The sequence below is a fragment of the Heloderma suspectum genome, chromosome 2, assembly GCF_057233095.1.
Source record: "Heloderma suspectum isolate Gila_16-S chromosome 2, 16-S_ref, whole genome shotgun sequence".
NCBI classification, from domain to species: domain Eukaryota; kingdom Metazoa; phylum Chordata; class Lepidosauria; order Squamata; family Helodermatidae; genus Heloderma; species Heloderma suspectum.
This window is the reverse complement of record NC_139459.1, coordinates 91875090-91902041: the sequence shown is the minus strand read 5'-3', so window position 1 is coordinate 91902041 and position 26952 is coordinate 91875090. Positions and strand designations below refer to the sequence as shown.

The following is a 26952-nucleotide window of genomic DNA, read 5'->3' as shown; positions in this document are numbered from 1 at the left end:
CAGATTAAAAAACACAAAACACATAAATAAAAAGTGGTAACACCACTCAACAGTTAAAATCCTGTTCAACAGCAACCCAGCTAAAATACCAAAGGTATTTGAATAAAAATGTTTTGTCTGCTGATGGAAGGACAACAGACAGGGATCCAGCCTGGCCTTTCTTGGCAGGGAGCAGCCGCTGAGAAGACCCTTTGTCACGTTCCCATCAAACATGCATCAGATGGTGGTGGAAGCAAGCTAAGAGCCTCCGCCCACCCCCCAGATCTTAAAATCGGGGAAGTCATGTATGAGAAAATATCTTTCAAGAACACCTATATTGTATTTAAAGGAAATAACAGTTATATGCACAACAGCAGGTATTTACAGCAACACAGCTGATCATGTTAACCCCCTGTAGTAGGACAGGAAACTATTTTGTCCAACGTGTTATTTCAATGTTGCAAAACTGGGATGATTCTGTTTGATTGTGAATTATTGCTGTTGTGAATGATCTCTTGGCTTATCTTAAGCTTTACATAGAATTGTCACAGGCTACCTTTTGCATTTCATTGCCATTTGGTCTCATTTTCTCCCTCTATACCCGTGTGTGTGTATGTGTGTGTGTGCACCTTCATCATAGATGTGATGAAGTGGACTCTAATCCACAAAAGTATATGCTAAAATAAATCTGAGTTCTACTTTTCAGTAAAACATAACAGAAAGTCTAAGGTTGTTACTGAACGCTAGATTGGAATAGTCTGGCTTTGCAGTAACCTTTCTCACAGGAACATAGGGAGCTGGTTTATGTTGCGTCAGACCATTGTTCTATCTAGCCCAGTATCGTCGACACTGACTGGCAGCACGCATACCGCTTTATTAAGGCGATTAGACCAGTTGAGGAGAGCCTCTTCCCCCAGAACACCCCCATGCCCAAACCAGGAAGCTATGCATGTCGACATAGGAACCTGCCTTATATTCAGTCAGGCTATCGGTCCATCTAGCCCACTACTGTTGACACCAACTGGCAGCAACTCTCTGGGGTTTCATGCAGGATTCCTTCCTAGCCCTACCTGGAGATGGCGGGGACTAAACCTGGGACCCTTCTACAAGCTAAGCATGTACACTACCACTGAGCTATATAGCCCGTCATGTTAGCTGGAGCACCAGGCTGTTGAAAATGGGTAAGAGGTTTCTTATATACATCCTAAAACATTAAGGCATTGCATTGGTGGGCCTATTTTCTTCTTAGTATCTGTGTACTTGGATGAATTAACTGTACAAGGGACAGATGAAGGTTTACATCCAATTAATGTTAGAGCTGCCACGTGGACAAAATAGAGAAGCAATTAAGGGAACAAAAACTGATGCATGTTCTGTAAAACTCTCTTCTTGGAAAAAATATGAAGATGGGTTCAGAATTCAAAAGAACATAACTTAGTGCCTTCAAACATGGAACTGCTGTTAGGGATGTCGGAAAAATCCACAATGGATTCAAACGAGTTTGTATTTCTATGGATTCCACAGTGAACTGGCTTTTTCCAAGTCACACAGATTCCACAGACCGTGCTTTTTACTTTTGGGGGGGTATTTGTGCAAACGTGGACTTGTGCTAATGTGCATTTGCGAACAGGAACAAACATCTCGTACATCCCTAAAAAAAAATCCACCTCCATCAATCAGTGGACAATGGAACAAAAGACACCTGACAATCCATAAAACATAGAGCAGCTTTAACAAAATCCATGCATCCCTAACTGATGTTTACCTGAGCCAGTGCATGAAGGAGTGGTGACAAGAAACAAAAAGTGAAACCATGTCCAAACAGTTAGAGATGCAGAACAATATCTGGAGAAATAGATACAGCTTTTCTCCCACTCCTTTTAACTACTGAGAGTAATTGGCAAATAAAGAATAATAAAGAGAATAACTGTGTTTAAAGCAAAACAAGCTAAAAGGAAAATTAAAGTTAACCGTCTGAAAGCTAAATTCTTAGCAGTAATGAACTTACCAAACTCTTTTCTTTTTACTCTCTCAGTACCTAAATTATTATTTAAAGCAAAATGATTGCCTGGTAGGAACTATACTACTGAAGCTTTGCTTCTGCCAGGTGAAAGTAGTCCAGGGAGTTTGGGCTGCTCTTTTTGGGGAGGGGGGTAGATGGGGGTGGGAGACTTCAGCCTTCACCTAAATTGGCTGTACAATGTTGACCATTAAAAGGACCCAGTCAGTTTGAGTACACTTAAGCCCTTCAGAAAGTGGCTCTAGAGGTTTTAACGCCCTTTATATAGTCAGACAGATGGGGGAAGGAAGATAGCCAGAATAAGCAAGGGAAACTCCTTTCTGGCATTGGCTTTCAAATGGACCACCCGAATGCAAATTCCCAGAATCAATGGTAAGGTAACATTTGAAATTGCAGCCATGAACATACCTTCTAAAAAGTTCAGGCAAGCACTTGGAAGGAAAATATCAGTTTTCAGGCGTTAGCCAGCTTGGTAGGTGGACTTAAACAGACCCACATGTTGATATTGCTGTGAATTATGAGCACTTGAAGCACCTGCCAATATGCTGTTTTCCTAACCTTGCTAAAGACTGTAATGCACAGAATGTATCTAGAGGCTGTTAGTTGCTCCACACGTATAGAGTAATTGGAATGGTACATTTTCTAAAGGGAAGTGAAAAACACTGCCCTAATCAATACTCTGAAATATGAATGAGCTTCTGTAAAAGACCTTATTCAAATATTCAAACTATGCTGAATAAAAACATATAAGAGGCCTATGACTTGAATGCATGAATGGGAGTAGCAGCTGCCAATTTGGCTACATTACATAGCAGGGGGTGGGAGAAATCCGACATTTCATCCAGCATGATCTATACATGGTGGGAAACTCCTTGCTCCTATGATTATAAGGCCTGGTTGCCAGAACAAGGCAGAACAACATCAGCACTGTTTCATGGGCTTGAAATCAGAGAGTGGCACACACACTATTATTTATCCAGATAAGAATCTGTGGGCTACTGCAGAATAATGGCCGTTTTGCATACACAGACCACGGCCGGCATAGCACCCAAAATCTGATACAGCTATCTTTCACTATTCATACTGTGATGTTGACTATATACTCCTTCCTTTTATAAAGCTATTTTCTGCAAATAATTCCATCCTTCAAGAACTATGTGGGTGTAAGAGTTTCAGTATCCACATTTGGGGGCAGGTCTTCAATGAAAAGCCTATAAAGTAAACTGAGAAATGAATAAACATCTAAGTGTGTACTTTCTGGGAAGTATGCCCTGTCTGTAAATAAAAAATGTGACAGGTTTCCAGACAGATCTACTATTTCTCCCCACTGAGACTGAAGCTGGGAAGTTGGGAACATTATGACTTCAGTGCATATAACTATGCAAACCATGACTGGTAGGGTGTAGAGAGGTTTGCTGTGAAAGAGGAATCAAACAAAACCCATTTCTAAACTGCAGGAGTCTTTTTCTTGGTGTTGCTCAAAGGAGGTCTGCAGGCCACCCTACCTGAGGAAAGCACACTTGCTAACTAATGCTACTTCAGCAAAATATATCTGCTTTATTTTGAGAGGAAAAAAAACACAGAAGAAATACAAAGAAGTGATTGGTCTGATGCAGGCAATTACTTCAAAAGGAATTACTAACAATCGCTTGCTTGTGATGTGGTGTAGACTCTACAAAGTGGCATGTCAGAAACAAGCAACTCTATTGGACTCAAAAGACTCTATCAATAAACCATGTAACTTTAAAACATCCTCTAACAAGGCAAAGGAAGAAAAGATGATTCCAATCAATGCTCAAAGAGCACTTCAGATTTACAAGCATTTAAGCTACATAAGGAAAATCCTTCAGTATAACATTTTTTCAGCCTTATGATGGATATTAGACTGAGTGAACTAGAATATACTCTAAGCCACAGTTAGATCCTAATCAGTATGTGACTTGAGACAGATCAGTTTATAATATTGCTCATAAGGATCATTACCAGCATTTTCAACCATATTCACTATTTATTTGTATAATTCATACAATATCAGACAAAGACCTCTCTTCCAGAATTAAAGAAGCAAATGCCCATGGAAAAAGACCGAATACTTTCCTTCCACTCAAAGGTTCTGATTGGTTACTCTGACTACTGATCCAAATTGAATATTACTATAAAACCTAAACCATACATTTCAGTTTCTGGAGGAGATCACTGGCCAGTTTTAAAGTCCTTTGATATTCCACTCCAAGTTGGCTAACTCTATTTGAAAGGCGGATAAGAAGGTCTGTAACTTCTGGGATTTCAGGGCCTCCAAGTACAAACTGAAAGGGAAGGGGGGAAAAACACAGAAAGGAAAAAGTTTAAGTGTATTATTTTATGTCAAAGGCAAATACATTTTCTGCTGTCCAGTAGAAAGCTACAGTTTACAGTGGTATAGTTCTTATTGACCATACACACACAAATCAAAACAGCTAATACATTCAGAACAAGAATAAGGCGGGGGGGGGAGGAAGAGAAATGCTGTTAATTTCTTAAAACAGGTGCTAGTGTTCAACCCTGAATGGAGTTGGTGCCCTCTGATCTGGAAGAAGAAGTCCTTAATCCCTGCTGTATGGCGGGAAGCTGGTTGTGGTTACTCAACAAAGAAAGGCCCTCTCCTCATCATGTAGCCAGGGCTCATAGGGTTGAAGCACCAGGACTTTTTGATTACCAGGGACAATGACATCATTTGCCACCCACCTCAAAGGCTTCCCTGTTCCCTCTAAGCTTAGCTGCAGTCCTCACGGTCTCTGCTGCGTGGAAATGGATTTTCCAAGTAACATACACTGTTGTGATGCAAAGTTTTTTGTGGTGGCTTGGTCTTGAATGGACAATTAAACCTATGAGTTTTACAAAAGACATGCTTGTCCTGGTGATGAAAACTGCTAGAACTGGTTTGTTGATATGGATCAACACAGCTGCCTGAATTTGGGGGGCGTGGCTATGGAGACTGTCACAATGAATACCTGTGCTTCAAATTTTACCAGTACACCACTAGGTTGAGGAGTAGCAGACAACAGGTTCTAAAGCATATCATAGAATCTGAAGCATATCATAGAAGCATAGTTGGAAGGGGCCTACAAGACCACCAAGTCCAACCCTCTGCTCAATGCAGGAAGCCTGATTCCCAGGCAGTCTCCCATCCCAGTACTAACCTGGGCTGACCCTGCTAAGCTTCAGAGATCAGACGAGATCAGACTCTACTGAAATTAAATCCCAATGAACACTCAAGGCAACAAAACAATAGGTAGACATAATGTTGTTTTAGTTAATGAGACCACAATCAACCATTCAGGATTGCTGAAACAGAACAAACTGAACTATTCCTTGCATCTGATAAAGTGGACAGTGTGCACAAAAGCTTATGCCAGAATAAATTTGTTAGTCTTTAAGGTGCCACAAGACTCTTTGTTGTTTTTGCTGTAACAGACTCTGGAAATCAATCGATTCCTGTTCAGGTATCTGATTTTCCCCCCTCCTCTCCTGAGAGATTGACCTGGTTTGCACTTAACAGCGGCAAATTGTGGCTGCTGCCTCTTTAAACAAGCTGCTGCCTCTTTAAACATGCAACCTCCAACTGGAGGTTGCTCAGTGACATCTGAACCTGGACACTATGGGTTAATCGTGGGTTAAACAACCCAAAGTTAACCTATAATTAGTGCTTAGGTTACCTTTGGGTTGATGTAAGGTCGCATATTCAAAATGGTAGCAGCACATGCCAGGTCAAATCATGGGTTACGTGCAAACAGAGCCATTCCCTGGGTCAAACACGCGTTCTATTAGTCATGTTAGTGTAGCTGCGGCTGCTATTTCTCTTTACTTTCATGTAAGCACATGCGGTCTTGATCTAGATCATGGAGCTTCAGAAGAAGTTTTTCCCCTACAAGTGTCCCCCCCCCCCCCAATTCCACATCTCTGTGGGGGCAGGAGGGTTAAAAATAGAAAAAAAAAGTTGCCACTGAGTACATGGTAACAGGAAACTAATACTTCCACCCTGAGGACCACTTCCATATTACTTTGGGTTATCTTTGGGGTGATCCCTCACAACTGGCTAGGAGGCAGGACTGGCAGTTGATTTCCACCTTGTAGGGCAGAAGTCCCCTATTATTCCCATAACAGGTTGGAAATGCAGGGAATCCTCAACCCAACAAACGTATGTGTGGGGGTTGGGGTGGGGGATAAAGAACACCCCTCAACAACAGGGCCAAAATATTGGAAGTGTTAAAATTTTTAAAATGTATGCAAAGTTAAGATTAAGGTTAACTGGAGTGGAGGAGAAGTCAGGAAGACATCCGCAGTAGTCTGTCCACAGGTGCCTACCACCTGATCAGATTAGAGCGAGCCCAAAACAGACCTATTAACTTCACAGACTGTGACGTTTCCCCCTCTCAATCCACCCTTACAATGACCGAACTAATAGGTGATACCCGGGAAGCAGGTCAGACTTCAAAATTGCTGAGGCTGGCATACACTCCCAATCAGAATGACTGCTTTTGAAGACGAGAAAGCTATGAGGGCATATTCATGATGTTCCCAGGGAGGGCGTAGTGGTCATTCGCACAAACTTCCTCGGGTGTAGAAAAACCATGGGAAGAGAGTTGCAGAGTAGCGCTGCATAGTCCCCTCATCCCCTGCGTTCAGTGACCGTGTGAAGGGGCCTTCCACGTGCACAGACGAATGCACACAGAACTCCTCCGCCCAAAGGGGGAGTCTTGGGCCGATCAAGTCCCCCCTCACGTGGAGAAGAGGTACTTGATTGGCCCAAGACCCCCCCCCCCCGCCTTTGTACGGAGGAGTTCTGTGCGCATTCGTCTGTGCATGTGGAAGGCCCTTTCACACAGTCTGTATGCAGAGGGCCTCTCCTGTCACATTCCCTGTCATACGAAGGAGTGCAGTGGGAGAGGCCCTCTGCACACAGCTGACAAGCACATGGTTGGCAGGAAGTGTTGCTGATGCTCAACACCGACAGGGCTACTCAACGTGACCCTGCAACACCCTCACACATTCTTTCCATCAATTACAAATATGAATTAGTACATACTGATGATAATGATAATAATAATAGTGGGGTAGAGCGATTCAAAGCATCCAAACCTTGTGCAAATGACTGGAAACTTGGCACACATGTCTAGAAAGTTAAGACAAACATACATGCCAGGTTTCAGGTCATTTGCCCAAGGTTTGGACACTTTAAATCCCATCACCCTATTAATAGCCTTCTTATCCATCCACTACTATCATCATCATCATTATTTTTATTATTATTATCGGTACTAGTAGTATTTCCCCAGGAACTGGTGAAGATAGGCACATTGCCTCTGACACTGAACAGTATATTTAGTTATCCTGCACAGTAGGCAGTAGTAGCCTTCTTCTCCACCTACTACCATTAGTATTGTTGTTGTTGTTGGGGAAATTTAACAGGAACACCATGTCCCTGGCTGCTGTCAGTCACTCCAGTGGAACTGCAATAGAGCAATATGAAGAGGGAAAAAAAGATAAATCGGTGAAGGGAGCACTTACTTTACTATGAAAAACTGGTGCCCTGCTTTGAACCCCCACTTGCCTGAGTCCCCAGCAACTGTTTTTCAGGGTGCGCCACCAGCCTCCCCGTTTTTCGCTCCCTATTTATTTATTTATTTAGTTATCGCATTTATACCCCGCCTTTTTTCCTCTTGCAAGGAACCCAAGGCGGCTTACATTATCATCCTCCTCTCCATTTTATCCTCACAACAACAACCCTGCGAGGTCTGTGACTGGCCCAAAGTCACCCAGTGAGCTTCCATGGCCGAATGCAGACTAGAACCCAGATCTCCCAGCTCCTAGTCCAACACTCTTGCCACTACACCACACTGGCTCACTTTAAGTGAGGTTAAAGCGCAAGGGATCAAAAAAGAGGGAAGCATGTGGGCTGGGGCACCCTGAAAAACACTTGCTGTGGACTCAGTCAAGTGGGGATTCAAAACATGGCACCCCCAAAGTTCAGGGGAAGCCCTTGAATCCCATGGGTAACCTTGCTAAGTCAAGCCTCTCTATTTGGGACAGCCGCAATAGTGCTATAGTGCAACAGTGGCTAACCAATTTTTTTTAAAGGGCTGCGACCACAACTGGAACGGGGACGGTGGGAGCAGTGATGGCCCCACCTAAGAGCCATTCCAGCACTGTTGGAGGGGCTGTCGCTGGCAAGGGGACACTGGAAGCAGCATGGCTGTGATCACGAAGAGTGGAAGACAAGAGCGGAAGGAGTTTCTGCTGCTCTTGCTGAGCGGCTTGCTGCCTGATGGCCTCTACCCACAATGGATTGGGAGTGCCGTGTTTGGATGACACACCAAACTATCGTAGATAAAACAACCCCTAACACAACCCATTGGTTGTTATCGTGGGTCACTTAAAAAAAATTAACCCACCCCATGGAAAGCTGTCCGGGTTCGCACAACACACTACTCCATCATGGATAGGCACCCACGATGGGTTAGTGTGTCATGCGAACCCAGTCACAAGCTCTGATGTGCACACACATGAGTAGAGCACACACAGGGGCATTCTCAGTCAATTAGCTGTGCAAAATTTAGATTTGTCCCACATAGGAGTTGCAATAAATATCTTGATACCTAGAAAAAAGGAAGAAATACTTACATGGTCAATAAATTCTTTGGCTATTGTCTGTCCACCAGAAGTAAAGAGCAGAAAGCTAATAATCAGATGCATAAAAAGGTGTTTGATCCCCGCTTGCCTTATGCTTATTTTGCCAGTAACTGCAGTCTGCAGATCTGTGACAGAAATGGATGGATTTCTTGACAGGGTTGTCAGATGGTTACATACAGATCTCACTTCTACCTGTTGAGAACGAATTTCATGGAATCAAGGTTAACAACAACAACAACAAATAGAAGACACATTCATTTCATGAGACTTGTAGGAAAGTACTCAACTGATTCCTTGCTCAATTAAGGGAGTGGGGCAGTGAGGTGGGGGAGGGGAGAGAGAGAAATTGTGCAGCGAAAAATGCAAGACTCGGAAGAAGCAGAATGAAGATGTAAAAACAACACACACACCCTTAAGTCTTGAAAAACTAAGCACTGGGGGCTATAAGCCAGGGTTTGACCTTTCTTTGTATAAAAGGAAATGGTGAAAGTCACAGGGTAAAATGAAGACAGATTGTTATAGTGTGGGAAAAAGAACAGAAGGCTCTTTGAGAGCTCCCTACAATACTGCAGCTACAAATCAATTAATCCCCATGCAATCTGACCTCAACCGATAAAAAATTCTGATATGAATCCAGGGGGGTTGGTTTCCTTCTAGTATTGTTTGCCACACATTCCCTTCAGCGGCCAGAACAAATGGCTTCTGGATGCAAAAGAGAACTAGGATTCGAGACTCTATGAATGAAAGGAAATTATTGGCCAGATCATAAGTAGTATTACCTAAAAATATTTGCTACATAAAAGGCACTGTAGGAAATGGGGGGGAAAAGAAGTATTATAAACATTTCCTTCCTGTCAACATTAACTTTGCTTTTAAGGGCACAGTCCTATGCAAGTTTAGACAGAAAAAAGTCCTACAACTCCAAGCATTTTTTCTGCCTAAACTTGCATAATATTGTGCCCCAAGCAACTGAGTTCCTTACTGAGTTCTATTAACATTTATAAATATGTTTCCTGGTTTAAATATTTTTATGTGAAATCCTTGCATATCCAATTTTTATGTATGATAAAATTTATTACCATTGACATCCCCCACTCCAATGAGTGAGTAATCATTTAGTCCTATGTGCTTCTGTGCTGAGTCAATGGTTTACAGGCATATGGAGCCCAATGCTGGCAAATATCCTACCCCTTTAGGGTGGTGCCTGGATTTCGCACAAATGCTAAAATGGTAGATATGTGCACTGCTGCCCCAGTGTTTTCCCCTTAGTCTTGCATGGCTATACCAAGAAAAGGGGCTAGGAAAAGGTAGGCTGGGAAAAGGCTGCCAGTCCATTTCCAGGCCCGATTCAAACTGCTGGTATTAACATTCAAAGCCCTAAATAGCTTGAGGTCAGCTTATCTGAAGGATCACTCCCTCCCATATGTGACTGCCCAGACCTTAAGATCACTCTCAGGGGTCCCTGTCTGGGAGCCCCTGCCAAAGGAAGTGAGGCAGGTGGCTACCAGGAAGAGGGCCTTTTCTGCTGTGGCACGAGTTCCCTACAGAGGTTCACCTGGCGCCTATGTTGTACTCCTTCTGGCCAGGTGAAGACCTTTTTATTCTCCCAGTATTTCAGCATTTTAGCTTCCTAATCTTTTAGCTCTGGTGTTTAAATCTCTGCACCGCTGCTAGGTTTTATTCTGGTTGTACTATTTTAATGTGGTTTTAAGCGTTCTTATGTTATATTGTTTTATGCTGCACTCTGTGGTTTTAATTTTGTGAACTGCCCAGAGTGCTTCGGCTATTGAGCGGTATAGAAATGAAATGAAATGAAGATAGACAGACAGACAGACAGACAGACAGGCTCAGCATTGGTCCCTTAGGCTGGAAACTTGACTGCACTAGTTAAATTGAAGAAATTGTAGCCCAAGTGCTGATATTTGTATATTCGTCAGTGTATCTTAACTCGAACAGGCCTAAACGAATGCAAAATTTGGTCCCTTAGGCTCCCTCTAGGTGTGCAGATAAATGACTCTGAAGCCAGTAACAGTAGGATGAATCTTTGCTGCTACTGCTCCATAATAAGAAGCATATTTCACTTTTCTATGTATTATGCTTTTCCTTTTAAAAGCTCCAGGCAGTTAGAAACATAGGAACCTACCTTATATTGAGTCAAACTGTTGGTCCATCTAGCCCAGTATTGTCAACACTGACTGGCAGCGACTCGCCAGTGTTTCAGGTAGGATTCCTTCCCAGCCCTACCTGGAGATGCCAGCGATTGACCCAGGCACCTTCTGCAAGCAAAACATGTGCTCTGGCACTGGACTACAGCCCTTCCCCAAATGATTACAAATGACGCCCAGATAATCTCCTACCTAGGTGCCTTACAGAACCAGACCTACATATTATAATGTTAATATGAGTATGTAGAGAGTGCACATGCTAGTGGGGCACAGAATGATGCTTTAGCTACCGCGACACTCCGGGCCAGGGGTCAGCATTATTGGGCACCTTTCAAGGCCCCACCGCAGCACGGCGTCCACTGCCAACTCCTGGAATCCCCTGGGCCTGCACCTCCTCTTGCTATCACTGTCTGTTCAGCTGCCCCCTCTGAGAGAGCAAGCAGTGGTGGGAGCACAGAGAAAGAGGAGCAGAGAGACTCTGCCCACCATGCCTTCATCTTCTGAGCAGTGATCGCTCAGCAGTGAGTCCCAGCAATGCTTGGGACAAGAGAGACAAGCCAAGAAAATGGGTAGTGGTGAGGAGGATGGTGGGGGACACTCGGGGAAGGGAGCCCACTGAAAGCATCTTGCCCAAGTCCCCCACCCACCCAGCGCACACACATGCACACACACATCTGCATCCATTTTGATTATGTTAGACTGTTTGCCTTGCTGAGGCTTGAACTGATCCTTAATAAGAGTCGGCACTTACAAAGGTGAGTTTTGAGGTACATTTTTCTAAAACTTACTCCAGCTTGCTTAAAATTTATACATAATTGTTTTGTTCTTTCAAACAATAACAAATTGAACTAGATTACTCAAATCAGCCTTGATGCAAACTACCTTATATGAAATTTCAGCAAAATTTCTTTTGCTGAAAGCAAAGTGGGGCAGCGCAAAAAAGACAAAAAATGCCAGCATATTGTCGCTTCAAGCTCTTACTGCCTGTAACTAAGCCTTCGGAGAAGCCTGTCAGGAGACATGCAAAAGCTGGGAATTCACCAAACGACCAATGGTTGGAAGAAAGGAGGCGGAGCCAGGGGAATGGAGCATGGGCATCTGGGAAACCCCAGAGGGACAGACTGGGACCCCAGGCCTGAGGTTTGCCATCCCTGCCTTATACGTTGCAGCAAACAGTCTTCCACATCAATGCCTCACTTTATAGACATGCAACCGATTACTGAATGTTCACACACATAACTAGAACTACCCACCATTGTTTGAGTTCTTTGCTGATTCTCATCACTTGGATTATAGTAAAATGCCAAAAGCCACAGCAAAGCATCTGAGGATCCAGTTTGTGACATCAGCAACTGCTCTGCCGCGATATCAGCCCATTCTCCAAACTGAATGAACAAAAACCAGTTCTCAAAGAGGTCACCACAAGACCTGGAATAGCACCAAAACATATTTCAGATTTTCCATCTATTATAATTTTAAATCTCATCAAAGGTTCCCAAAAGGTGCTGAATTGGAAGCTGTGAAGATTGACAAATCTTTTATCTGCACAAAAGGAATGAAAATGCCAGTGCAATAAAGTTTATTTCCTACCAGGAAAAATTAATTCCTTGAGCAAAGGGGCTTCTACCAACTGATTTCTAATATACACTTAAAAATTAGAAAAAGGGAAGATCATTCACAAATATTTTAGATATTTTCTTAAAACTGCAAGTATACATACTCTTCAAGAGTTGTCTTCTGGCTTTGAATAACACCCTTAACATTGCAAACAAAACACAATCACATTTAAGTTTTTCTTGTGGCTTTTTGTGATTATGTTGTTTATGGGAATACTATGTTTCAGAAGTTGGCCATAAGGGTGTGAATTTTCCAGAAGTTATCTAGAGATTTATGTTGGGATGTCACCTATAAGCAGATGACATCCAGCTCTATCTTTGGTTTCCATCAGCCTTGGAGCATCATTAGAGACTGAAGATTGTTAAGAAGCCTAAATGCAAGCAAAACTGAAGAGTTTAATTTAAGTCAGTGGCATAAGTGCCACTGATTTTAATGGAACTAGGCTAAAACTTCCAGCCCAATCTAGAGACCCATACATGCTTCAGTGTACACACGGAGTTCCTATGTGAATAAGTTCCCCATTCAAGTTTAATGCTGCGAGTGGACAGCTCCACATGCTGCTCCAGTGAATAGGGAAGCCCTTGTACAGAAGAGTGTTTCATCAGACTGCAAGAAACTGCTGGATTGGTCTACTAAACTCTTCCCATTTGTACTTGAAATTTATTTATTTATTTATTTATTAAATTTATTAATCGCCCATCTGACTGGTCACCCAGCCACTCTGGGCGATGTACAACCCACCATAAATAAAATAAAATAAAATAGTTTTATTCAAAATTGTTTTGTGCTTATGAACCAAATAAATGAAAACTAAAGAGACTGAAATTTTTACCACCAATATAGGCCAAAGAAATGAGCATTCTCAAAATAAAATGAAAAGAAAAAAAGCAGAGAAGGAAACCATAACTACTGCTGCTTACCCAATACCCTTAGCTTCTACTGTTGTTTTGAGTATTTCAGCAATGTGGTTCAAATGCTGATGTAAACCAGCAGCTGGCAAATCTATAAGATAAACATTAACCAAAGTTGCTTAAAACTGAAGACCAAAATTTCTTTTTTTCTTTTTTTTAACAGAAGAGAAAATTTTAACATAGCTAAAGATTTCGCGCTTATTGATCTAAAAAATAAACACAACTGCAGGGTCTAGTAATACGGAAAAGACTTAACAGATGATCTTACCTGAGGGACGTTTAAGGAAAGCCATCACAAGTGAGTGCGGATTATAAGGGAAGCAGGCCCTCAGTGGAAATTTATGCTAAGACGAAGACAATAATTTTAGAAATTATAGCAGTATATTACCAATAACATAAAGGGATCACTTATGGAACAATTCCTAAAACCTGCAACATCAGAAAATACGCAAATATATCATGAAACTTGCTGCATCTGCTTAAGAAAAGACATACTACCTGGTTGTACCCTTGCAACATCACAAATAACAAAACTACTCAAAGTCTTCCTCACCAACCTTTTAGAATCTTTTGAGCGTGTTGACGAGCTGCAATCTAGCAGAAACTGCGTAATTGCCTTTCAAAAGCCCTCTGACAAAATCCCATAGCAAAGCCCTCTACAGACACTCAGTAGTTATGGGATAAGACAAAAGATTCTCTGATGGATCAATATGTTTATGTAATAGGAAGCTGAAAGTGACCATAAAAATGGACAGTTTTCACAATGGAGGGAAGTAATAAGTAGTGTCCCTGTGGACCTCTATTGGGGCCAGAACTATTTAATCATAAATGATCTGGAATCAGGGGCGAAGAGCAATTCAGCTGAGTTTGCAAATGACACCAAAAATAATTTCTCCAAATTGAGTGAATAGCAACAAATTGGCATATGAGATTCAATGTCAGGAATTGAAGAGTGTACAGCAGGACAAACATTTCTACCATCTCATTCTTCAATACATGTTGACCAGGCCTAAGTCATGATACGCTTTTGAAAGTTGTAGAGGGGAAGATTTTCTGCCCCCTCTCATAGTACTAGAAATTAGGGTCATCTAGTGAAATTGTTTACCAATAGATCCAAGACAGAGAAGAGGAAATCCTTCTTCACGCTATACATACCTAACTTACGGAATTCACTACATGGCATATTGCAACTGTCACCAATTCAGATGTAAAGGCTTTGAAAAGGCTTAGAAAAATTGTCTATTTATCAATGGTATTAGCCATGACAATCAAACCTCCATATCAAAAGGCAGTTTATCTTTGAATAGCTGATGATGGAAAACAAAGAACAGCGGGGTGATCATCATCTCCATGGCCTCCCTGTAAATTTTTCTGACTGCTGCTGGAAACAAAATGGTGTACTAGATGACCTCTTGATCTGAACCAACAAGATAAATGATTGTTCTTTTTGTTTATTCACCCTTTAGTGTGCCACATGTCAATGTTGAGAAGAGATATGAGTAGGACATTCAAAAAAGCAGCATTACACATATAAAACTCATTCTCACCAAAAAATGTTACGAAGTTTAAATTATGCTATTAATGCGTGTGCCAACATTTTATGTGCATACGTTTGGAGAACCTCTGAATATTCTGCAGTCCCCATTAATATCAAGGAGTTGTGTGGAACTGAAGACACTGGGCAGAATCCAATGGGGCACTTCCGCCCCCACTGATTCTCTTCCACCCCACCGCTTACATTGCACAAGCGGCCCCCACCGCTTTCACAAAAGCACTTTAGCATATCCGGGGCAACCCAAAACAAGAGGAAACACTTTTTTCAGGAAGGAGGCAGGACAGCGGAGCTTGCATAAATGAGCTCCACTGATCTACTTCCTTTCAGAAACGAACATTTCCACTTGCTTTGGGGCTTCCCCTAGGAAGTGCTAAATCTCCCTTGCCTATCCGGTGGGTCCCGCTTGTGCAATGCAGACGGTGGGACCCACCACTTGCTCAGTGGAATTGGCAGAGTGGAAAAGAATCAGTGGGAGCTTAAGCTCCCCACTGGCCACTGACCATTATTAAGCAATTTAGTACATGTATATACCTCCCTTACTCCAAGGAGCTCAAGGCAGTGTGCACATGTTTATTCCCCCTCCTCCACCATTTATCCACACAACAACCATATGAGATAGGTTTGGATGAGAGGCAGTGACTGGCCCAAGGCCACCCAGTGAGCTTCGTGGCTGAGTGGAGATTCAAACCTGGCTCTCCACCATCTTGGTCCAACACTCTAACTACTACACTACGCATTTCTCCATATCAATGACCAGCAGGGGTCCCTATGAGTAATAAAGTCACATCTAAAATTTCCACACCACTTCAGGCCAAAGACAGATTTGTGTTGTAGTACAGCAAGACAAAAAGACAAGTACAGCATTAAACAACTGCAAGCACTTCTACCTTTCTGCATACCAAACCAACACCCAAGTTCTTCTCTTCTCTAATCATAACAGTGAACATAAAAATGTACACAAATAAAGTACAGAAGACCTAGCTAACAGTTTTAAAACAGCTCAACAACAAAGCACAAAAATAACCTGTATAGCATAGTTGGCTCCTGGCTATTTGAAGGGTGTGGGATCTTGGTTTAAGTTCTCCACCCAGTCACCCCCGCCACCCCGAGGCTGCAAAATGTGCTATTGCCATATAAACAGAACTGTATAAAATTCATGGGCGTGGCATGTGTACATATTAACTGAGACAGCTGCAATTTCAACCCTAATTCATACCCTTCGAAGCTAAAAGAGAGATTTAATCACAATGCTAATTAGAGTTCATTATTGCACCAGTTCCAAGATGAAGATCCATCCTTTCAGACGCCAACAGTCCCCCCAAAAGCATGGAAACCCCAATGCAGCACCTGGATGATCTGAAAAGAGAAACTCTTGTGTGGGAGAAAATCTTGAAAGGATTATGTGCCTCAAAATTAAAGTGTCTATCAAGTTTCTATTGTCTATCAAGCATGCATACTTTTAACTGCCTAAAGCAAAAAAGGAGCAATCTTAATGGTACTACCAACATTAAAAAAGAGGTATATATAACTAGATGCTACATGAGGTTAAGCCCCTTCAGCTGTGAAAGGATCCATGAGCTCTGTTATAGATTTTTCATATATAACTCCATGACAGGGAAGAGGTCATTCAAACTCTGGCACAGCTGAGGATTTTTTTTTTTTTTTAATCTGATTATGAGGGGTGCGAGAGAGAGAGAGAGAGAGAGAGAGAGAGAGAGAGAGAGAGAGAATTTCTCCAGATCAGTGCCCAGATGCCTGTGAATTGTAAACAGACATCTAAAGTTACTGCACCACTTCTGGCCCAAGACAGATTTGTGCTGTAGTACAGCAAGACAAAAAGAATAGTCTGGGCAGAGTTTTATAACTAGTACATCATCTACTACTCCAAAACTAGTATTAGGTGAACAGTGTATGGATTGAAAAAGCTACAGTGGTTTTGCACATACTTACATTTGATGCTATTTAAGACTATCAAATTTATGCTGGCATCCATTTACTATAGCAGAAAGGTATTATGTGGTTCGATATATTCTTTTAGCATTCTGCAACCTAAAATTGTTCTTTTCATACTAAATTTTGAAGCATCTCAATTTTTTCAAAAATAATGAAAAATGAAACTTGACTAACCTGCTTATTATTTTCGTGGTATACTTGAACAAAGCACTGTGTAAACACCTGCATTACAGTCATTACTTCTGGTGCTCCATCAGTTTCCAGCAGTGCATTCCTGAGCCGTGAAAAGTTTAATTATGACAGGTCAGATTATGAGTGTGCCAATCCCACAGCCATTAACTGAGAGAACGGAAAAAACTAATGAGAGCATTCTTCCCATGCCTTGAGCTGTGGCCTTAACTCACGTAGCTATTATGCCAGCTTGGGAAATGAAGAAAACACTAACTTCACTCTGCCTCTTTTTGATTATGAATATATATATACACACACACACACACACACACACACATATATATATAAAAACAAACCCTTCTACAATATAATTGCTGTTAGAGCAAATCCAGTTCCAACCTGAGATTGGCAACATTATTTTTGGCAACTGCAAACTCTCCAGCTACAATTGTAAATACAGTACCTGATTATTAACATAGATAGTTTCTTAGATGCATCATACTCTAATGTGTGATTTTGTAAGCACAATTAATTCAGCTTTGGGGAAAAAGCAGAATACTCATCTGCATTGTATTGTGATCTGAGGAAGCCTGATACTTGTATTTTGATGGAATTGTTTGGTATGTCCACAGACCTCCCAAAAACCACTGGGTAATTCCCCTGGCTCTGGTTTAACATGTTTTAATTTCTCCTAATCCTCATTGTCCAAATTTTTTTAAAAAGCTATCATATTAATGCTACAAGCATACAGCAGATATTATTAACTCTTTGTATGGGACTTGTAATCCATTTAGGTGTGTTTTCCTTCTCATTTACCCATCTTGATTCATAACTCGCTCAGTCTTTCCAACCTTTCTTGGAAAAAACTTGGGTTATCTTTCAAGAGTTCTCAAAATCTTGGGAATACTTGAGCTGGAGGATCTACTCTGCTGTTGCTGCTGGTTCCCCCCCGCCCTCCATCAAAAGCTGAGAGCTCATCCATGGTTCCTGTATGCAGTGGCTTAACCTCCCTGGCCAGGGAGAATTGTGGGAACTGTAGTTTAAAAAAAATCCTAAGGAAGATGAGGATTAAAAAACAAACAAACTGCAATTCCCAATTCCTGTGAGAAACGGATCTCCCAAACATCTCTAAAGCCTGCACTGCGAGCTGGAACTATGGGAAGCTAGGATAAGCTCTTTGCTTTTGCCAATCTTCACTAATGCAGGTTTCCCTCTCCCAACCTGCAACTTTGTATGTTTTGGAAATGGGGGAGCAGGAGGAAAATGGTAGCACAGAGTGCTGGCTCTGATGCAGGGCTATCATTGAGTCATTTCAAGCAGAGCAAAAACTTCCTTTTTGGGGTGAGGAGGATAGTGAATGGCTCTGCTTGTAACTGCTCAGCAATTTCTGAACAAGGGGAGTTCATATTCCCAATCCTACATTTCCAAACATTGCTGCCATCACTAGGGAAGAGTCATGGCTCAGTGGTACAGCACATGCTTTGCATGCAGAAGGTTGCAAGTTCTATCCCCTACATCTCCAGGTAGAGCTGGGAAAGTTCCTGCCTGAAACCCTGGGGAGCTGCTGCCAGTAACTGAATGGTTTCAAACGACATGCTGCAGCTCGTCGTGGGTTATTTAACTTGCAGTCCACACAGGAGCCAAATGGCACATCCAACACCCCCCCCCCCCGGGGTTTGTCATGTTGTGTGAACCCGACGAGTGTGGGTTATATGACGGTTAAACAACCTAAAACAGACCATGGGTTATGAGTAGGTTGCTTAACCCTCACATAACCCATGCTCGTTGGGTTTGCACAACACGACAACCCCGAGTGGGTGTTGCACATTCAAAATGACTGCCGCATGTGCCACAGCCTCATCATAGGTTAAATAACCCGCCCCAGTGCCAACAATACTGGTCTAGATGGACCAATGGTTCAACTCAGTATAAGACAGCCACCTATGTTCCACTACTCCTAATCTTATGCCTTAGAACAAGGTTTGCTCCTGAAGTTCTCATTTATTCAAGCTCAGAGTTCACAGATGGTCTAATGAGCAATTTCTATAGACTTTCTGCCAATAAACCCTCACTTTTCAGTTCTACAACTGAAGTCAGTTCCCATGGACGGGTTAAGTTCCCCAGAAGCAGTCTTTCCTTGGGCCTAGGAATTATTTCCCATCGGTTGCAGATTAGCAATCGGCAACAATCTGCAATTAGTAATAATCTGCAACCTGTCATTAAAATAAATTACAATCAAGTTGTTTAAACCAGTACTTTTTTTTTACTAATGTGAAATCAGGATAGCTGTGCTTAAGAAGTAATGGTATAAAGGCAAATGAATTCTGTGAAAAAGAACAAAAGTAAAAACTCACCAAAAAAAAGACATGAAGCCACCATGTGGTAAGTGATGAATACTGCTTTAGGTTATTTTGATGCACTGAAAATTTATCTAATTACACCCTTACAAAATAATTATATCTTAAGAACTGATAAATCACATAATTGATTATCAGCAGTGACAGAACTGTCAAAGCTACTAATAATAGGCACTGGTGTTTCAGTAAATCTTCCCAACTTTCTCACGTAGAGCAAGCATTCATAGCGAATTCATCATTTTTCACTATACAGTGCTTAAGGATCACACATTTTTATTAAAAATAAAACCCAAATATTAAAAAAATTCTGTTGTCCAATTAATCATGAGCACTTTTAAAAAATAGTTGAAAGGTTTTTAATTGAAAGAGGCCGCAATCCTGTTGAGATAGTTGGCAGCCTCCAAAGTCGGAGGCTGCCGAGCATCCAGTGCAGGGCAGCCGTAGCATGGAGGTGATCCTGACCTCCATGCTTCGGCCACCCTGCATTTTTGGCTAGACAGCCGATTTTGACTGCCGCAGCTTCGGGGAGGAAAGGGGGTCATGCAGCGCATAGGAAGCTGCATAAAGCAGCTTCCACGGTCTCCTCCCTTCCCTGCTGCCAGAGCCGCCCCCTTTTCCCTGCCTACACACTCCATTTCCAAGTGCAGAAACATAGCCGGCGCAGAGAGAGCCACACCAGCTATGAGGGGGCTAGGAAGGGGGCAGGGAGCACGGTTTCTGGGAACCATGTTCGGAGCCCTGGCTCCGGCCTCGGCTCCCAGAAACCAAAAAATCCTATGCCCTGTAGACCATGCCTAGTGACCATAGGATTGCTCCCTAAGCTACCCCATGAACTGATTACACATTTGAGCCCCAGTTTTTCCATTATGGGCATTTTTTTTACTATTATTATTATTATTATTGTTTTTATATTTTTTGACGAGTGTTTGAACGTTCCAGTTGATGCAGAACACAGCGGCCTGCCTTACAGTAGAAGCGAGTGTCAAGGCAAGGTAACTGCCAAACTGATTACGATGGTGCTCATTTCTACCCAGGGCTTAAACCTAGGGCTTTAAAGCCCTAAAAGTGCCTGGGTCCAGCACCATTCCCCACATGATCCCTTCTGTCTATTAAGATAGACTAGAGAGGCTTTGCTGGTGTCATCTACTGGGCTGGGACACAAATGTATGCAGCCTCAGTACTATGGAACTCCTTCCCCAGTGAAGTTTTCCCATTATCAACCATGCAAAATCTTACATTTAGTCCTGTGCCTTAGTTGTGAGTGTGATTCTGTGGATCATATGAAGATATTCATAATAAATGTGAAAGTTACCCCAAGATGTATCACCATATTTAAAAGATAAGAATGCTGGGGCACCCTTACCCAAAGTCATAGCAAGAATTCAAGTGTCTATTCAAATTGCTAATACAGTTCTATATATTCTGTTCATTTGAGTTAGATAAACCCCTTCCCCATAAATCATATGCAATCTTACTTGAAAATTTCAGCAGCAGTTCTGAAGATAGCTGGATGACATGCAGCTTGGTGCTTTGAAAATAAAATGGGAATAAACACTTAGTTTAGACAAAATATGTATACACACACACACAAAAACAGCCGACAGTGGATTTCCACTGCACTATAATCTACTGTGGCTCTCGATGTTGTCTTAGCCAAACTGCTAAAGAGTGCTATTTCTCTTCCCAGATTAGTGACTTAAAAGGAAGGAGTGAAACTGACAGTGACGTGAAGCAAGTGAGCAGTTCTCTGGTTAAGGTGCCTTAAGGTGCAATCCTATGGCCGTGGCAAGTCAGCCATAGGGTCTTTCGGTTTTCGGAAACCAACCTCGGAGCCCAAGGTTGGTTCCCAGAAAACTGCCTCCCTGCCCCTCATAGGTGGCATGGATTGGAAGAGCAGCCTGGAGCCGGAGGACAGGGGGTGATTCTGGGGGCAGGGAGGGGCAGGAATGGCAGAAGCGTTGTTACAATGCTTCCTATGCATCAGCTGGCCGGCCCCCTCCCCGCTCCAAACTGCTCCTGCTAGACAGCTGAAATCAGCCATCTAGCTAGTAATGCAGGGCAGCTGGAGCGCAGAGGAAAATATACCCTCCACACTCCGCCCACCCTGCACTGGATAGGCGGTTACCTCCAAGTTTGGAGGCAGCCGCCTAGCCCAAGAGGATTGTTCCCTCATATTCTCTGTAAATCCACAAAAACTCTAATACAGAGTAGAATTTTCATGGATGTACAGAGAATATAGCCTGTTCAGGCATTATGCCCGAACACGGTAGAGCAAATGCATGTAAGGGCAACAGGGTCATGCACACCGTCCCCTAAGTAAAATCTTAAGTTCCCACTTACGATGAAATTTGCAAATTTTGGTAAGTTCTTATAAAAAATGAACTGAACGAACCAAAACTGTGGCTAACCCTAACTACAATTAGTGAAAATAACCCAGATTTATAAACTACTGTTTGAAGGTGGCTTGTTTCCACTAACCACAATTAGTTTGTTCAGGTTTGGATAACAGAGCAAGACATGGTTACTCTAAAATGGAAGTGAATGCTTGCAAGCTCCTCTTTGTGGCTGTGCCAGGGAAGAGGGATAGTGCATAAGCCTGGGTGACACTAGAATCATTCTCTATGGTTTAGCATTCTCTGTAGTTTAGCATTCCATCCAAACCAGACCTCTTCCTATTAACATGGGTCTTAAAACTTCTTTCTTTATAATTTTTACAACCTTCTTGAATTCCAATGCATTTCAGCCTAAAAACTCTTATTTTTTGTTCATCCATTTTCCATACTTCCTTTTTTTTTTTTTAATTATCGAGCAGCATCTAGTGATTTAAGATGCCTTACATGTAAAATATGGTAACATGTACCCACACATCCAACACTCATACAGGATCCCTGGTCTATTTCTTTGTTGTTGTTATTCAGTCGTTCAGTCGTGTCCGACTCTTTGTGACCCCATGGACCATAGCACGCCAGGCCTTCCTGTCCCGCGCTCTCTCCCGGAGCGTGCTCAAGTTCATATTCATTGCATCAGTGATGCTATATAGCCATCTCATCCTCTGCCGTCCCCTTCTCCTTTTGCCTTCAGTCTTTCCCAGCATCAGGGTCTTTTCTAGGGAGTTTTCTCTTCGCATTAGGTGGCCAAAATATTGGAACTTCAGCTTCAGTATCTGTCCTTCCAATGAGCAGTCAGGGTTGATTTCCTTTAGGATGGACTGATTTGACCTCCTTGCAGTCCAGGGGACTCGTAAGAGTCTTCTCCAGCACCACAGTTCGAAAGCATCAATTCTTCGGCGCTCAGCCTTCCTTATCATCCAGCTCTCACAGCCATACATTACTACTGGGAAAACCATAGCTTTGATTAGACGGACCTTTGTCGGCAAGGTGATGTCTCTGCTTCTTACTATGCTGTCTAGGTTTGCCATAGCTTTCCTCCCAAGGAGCAAGCGTCTTTTAATTTCATGGCTACAGTCACCGTCTGCGGTGATCTTGGAGCCCAAGAAAGTAAAATCTGTCACTGCTTCCATTTCTTCCCCTTCTATATGCCAGGAAGTGATGGGGCCAGATGCCATGATCTTCGTTTTTTTAATGTTGAGTTTCAAACCAGCTTTTGCACTCTCCTCTTTCACCCTCAACAAGAGGCTCTTTAGATCCTCTTCGCTTTCTGCCATTAGGGTGGTATCGTCTGCATATCGGAGGTTGTTGATAATTCTCCCAGCAATCTTAATTCTGACCTCTGATTCATCCAACCCGGCATTTCTCATGATGTACTCTGCATATAAGTTAAATAAGCAGGGTGACAATATGCAGCCTTGTCGTACTCCTTTCCCAATTTTGAACCAATCGGTTGTTCCATCTCTGGTTCTTACTGTTGCTTCTTGACCCTCGTACAGGTTTCTCAGGAGACAGGTAAGGTGGTCTGGTACTCCCTTCACTTTCAGAATTTGCCACAGTTTGTTGTGATCCACACAATCAAAGGCTTTAGCGTAGTCAATGAAGCAGAAATAGACGTTTTTCTGGAATTCTCTTGCTTTCTCCATGATGCAGCGAATGTTGGCGATTTGATCTCTAGTTCCTCTGCCTCTTCGAAACCCAGCTTGTACTTCCGGTAGTTCTCGGTTCGCATACTGCTGAAGCCTAGCTTGTAGGATTTTGAGCATCACCTTGCTGGCATGTGAAATGAGCGCAATTGTGCGGTAGTTTGAACACTCTTTGGCGTTGCCCTTCTTTGGAATTGGAATGTAAACTGACCTTTTCCAGTCTTGTGGCCACTGTTGAGTGTTCCAGATTTGTTGGCATATTGAATGCAGCACTTTAACAGCATCATCTTTTAGGATTTTAAATAGCTCAGCTGGAAGACTGTCATCTCTGCTAGCTTTGTTGTTACTAATGCTTCCTAAGGCCCACTTGACTTCACTCTCGAGGATGTCCGGCTCAAGTTCAGTGACCGCACTCTCATGGCTATCAGGGACATGAAGATCTTTCCTGTATAGTTCTTCTGTGTATTCTTTCCACCTCTTCTTAATCTCATCTGCTTCTGTGAGGTCCCTGCCTTCTTTGTCCTTTATCATGCCCGTCTTTGCACAAAACGTTCCCTTGAGATCTCCAATTTTCTTGAAGAGATCTCTAGTCTTTCCCATTCTGTTGTTTTCCTTGAGTTCTTTGCATTGTTCATTTAAGAAGGCCTTCTTGTCTCTCCTTGCTATTCTCTGGAACTCTGAATTCAGTTGGGTATATCTTCCCCTTTCTCCCTTGCTTTTCGCTGCCCTTCTTTCGTGAGCTACTTGTAAAGCCTCATCAGACAGCCACTTGGCTTTCTTGCATTTCTTTTTCTTTGGGATGGATTTCGTCGCTGCCTCCTGAACAATGTTACGGACCTCCGTCCATAGTTCCTCAGGCACTCTGTCTATCAGGTCTAATCCCTGAAATCTATTCCTCACCTCCACTGTATATTCAGAAGGGATATGATTTAGGTCATACCTGAATGGTTTAGTGGTTTTCCCGACGTTCTTCAATTTAAGCTGAAATTTTGCAAGAAGCAGCTCATGATCTGAGCCACAGTCAGCTCCAGGTCTTGTTTTGACTGACTGTATGGAGCTTCTCCATCTTTGGCTGCAAAGGACATAATCAATCTGATTTCGATATTGACCATCTGGTGATGTCCATGTGTAGAGTCGTCTCTTGTGCTGTTGGAAAAGAGTGTTTGCTATGATCAGCGTGTTCTCTTGGCAAAACTCTATTAGCCGTTGTCCTGCTTTGTTTTGTACACCAAGGCCATGCCTGCCTGTTATCCCGGTGATTTCTTGACTTCCTACTTTAGCATTCCAATCCCCTATGATGAAGAGGACATCTTTTTGGGGTGTTAGTTCTAGAAGGTGTTGTAGGTCTTCATAGAACTGATCAACCTCAGCTTCTTCGGCATCAGTGGTTGGGGCATAGACTTGAATTACTCTGATGCTGAATGGTTTGCCTTGGATTCGTACTGAGATCATTCTATCATTTTTAAGATTGTACCCCAGTACTGCTTTTCCCACCCTTTTGTTGACTATGAGTTCTACTCCATTTCTTCTGTGGGATTCTTGCCCACAATAGTAGATATGATCGTCACCTGAATTAAATTCGCCCATGCCTGTCCATTTGAGTTCGCTGATTCCCAAGATGTCGATGTTCAATCTTGCCATCTCATGTTTGACCACCTCCAGCTTACCTTGATTCATTGATCTGACATTCCAGGTTCCTAAACAATATTGTTCTTGACAGCATCGGATTTTCTTTTCACCACCAGACACATCCACAGCTGAGTGTCCTTTCGGGTTTGGCCAGCCGCTTCACTCTTTCTGGCGCTACTTGGAAATACCCTCTGCTCTTCCCCAGTAGCATATTGGACACCTTCTGACCTGAGGGGCTCATCTTCCGGCGTCATCTCTTTTAGCCTTGTGATACGTTCCATGGGGTTTTCTTGGCAAGAATCCTGGAGTGGGTTGCTGTTTCCTTCTCCAGTGGACCACATTTTGTCAGAACTCTCTGCCATGACCTGTCCGTCTTGGGTGGCCCTGCACGGCATAGCTTATGGCTTCACTGAGTTACGCAAGCCCCTTCGCCACAACAAGGCAGTGATCCATGAAGGGGGTCTATTTCTTACCTGAAAGAAATTTCTTATCAATTTCATTTATAACTTTTCAACGCCAATTAGTCCTCCAGTCGCCAAAGATCTTAAGATCTAGAAATAATTTTCATTCTTTATCAAAATGACCCTTCCCAAAGGAAGAATCAGAAAATTCATGATGAGAGCCTGATCTCTTTCAGACTCCTGAAATTAGTAAAAAGGAAAAAAACACACATAACTTCAAGAAACCATGAAGCAATCCACAACAATACTACTTTTTCCAAAGATGGAGGAAAACACCTACTAGGGTCATGATTCCTTTTTACCATTTAATATTTTAAAATTGTATTTATGAAGGAGAGAAATCCCTCAAGACTGTTGTGTTTCAGATCAGAGTCGGGGGTAGAAGAGAGATATTTATTGAGAGCAACCGCCAGATCCATTGCCCTGCTGTTTCATTGTGTACAGAGCATGGGGGTGGTTTTTTTTAATTTTTCACTCTAATTGATACACCAGAACTGATGTTGGGTCGCATTGTTTCTGTAGGCATATCAGGAAATTGAAGGAAATTTGGAGGTGGTATATCCACATCTGCCCCCATCACATCCCGTTTCCCCCTGCTCCATTGGTGTAATATTTCTGTCAAAAAATCTATGCCAGCACAGCTTTCTAATGGCGTGCAGGGAGAAGTCCAGCAACACAAATGTCGTCCTACTAGCGGACCTCCTTCTCTATCAGTGAAGTGGCACTTTTCACTTCCTATGGCTGCTCAACCAATTTTCCGAAGAGACTTGAATTACACACTTAGTCTTCTAAATTTTGGATTTCCTAGGTCAGTAGTTTCAAATTTTCTATCTTCAGAAAACACTTGCCACATCAACTTGACTAGCATGGAAACTTTGTGTTGCAGAGGATTCTGAGTGTTCTAGGGTCCACATTCAATTCATGCGGGGTACTGGCCAAGCCTGTCGGATCTCTTCATCAACCCATCTTTACTGAGTCCAGAGCTTAGAATATACCCAATAACTCCATTCCTGCACATTGCAGGGGAATATCAATAGGAATTCTCACTGAAAAACCATGAGAAGTTTCCATGGGATGCCAACATTCCCCAAAAAATACTTTGTAAACCAGTAGCCAAAGTGATTGTTTTTTAAAAAATTGTCGTAAAAGATGAAACCATATTGGGAAAAATCATCAGGCCTCCCACAGGCATAAATTTTCCCCCAAAGTACCATTCATTTTCCCAGAACACTCTTCTTTATCATGTCCATTATAGATTTTAATGTGATTTACAAAGTCTACATAATAGAAATCTTTGGAAGTAAGTAAATGTCTGAAATGATGGGGTCTTGAGACTTGTTTGGGATGTTTATCAATATGGTTTGGTAAATGACATTCTGTATCAGTAATTCAATTATTAGTTTAAGACTCTGTTTCAGTCTGAGATTTATCA

The 26952-nt window shown here is 42.4% G+C and overlaps 1 protein-coding gene across 7 annotated transcripts in view; it reads right to left on the bottom strand.

The window, feature by feature from the left end:
* The window catches only part of FANCC (FA complementation group C), a 127873-nt gene that overhangs the window by 27348 nt on the left and 73573 nt on the right, over positions 1 to 26952 (bottom strand). For 4 of the 7 annotated variants that reach the window (XM_084834136.1, XM_084834138.1, XM_084834135.1 and 1 more), the window contains 7 exons: positions 20873 to 20925; positions 17044 to 17143; positions 13630 to 13705; positions 13371 to 13452; positions 12087 to 12261; positions 8660 to 8860; positions 3532 to 4305 (listed from right to left, as the gene is read on the bottom strand). In XM_084834136.1, the coding sequence (XP_084690262.1) occupies positions 4162 to 4305; positions 8660 to 8860; positions 12087 to 12261; positions 13371 to 13452; positions 13630 to 13705; positions 17044 to 17143; positions 20873 to 20925 (831 nt within the window). In that variant the 3' untranslated portion in view covers positions 3532 to 4161. Of the gene's footprint in view, positions 1 to 3531; positions 4306 to 8659; positions 8861 to 12086; positions 12262 to 13370; positions 13453 to 13629; positions 13706 to 17043; positions 17144 to 20872; positions 20926 to 26952 lie in introns of those variants that run through there. The other 3 variants (XM_084834134.1, XM_084834132.1, XR_014787742.1) reach the window with 2 other exon arrangements.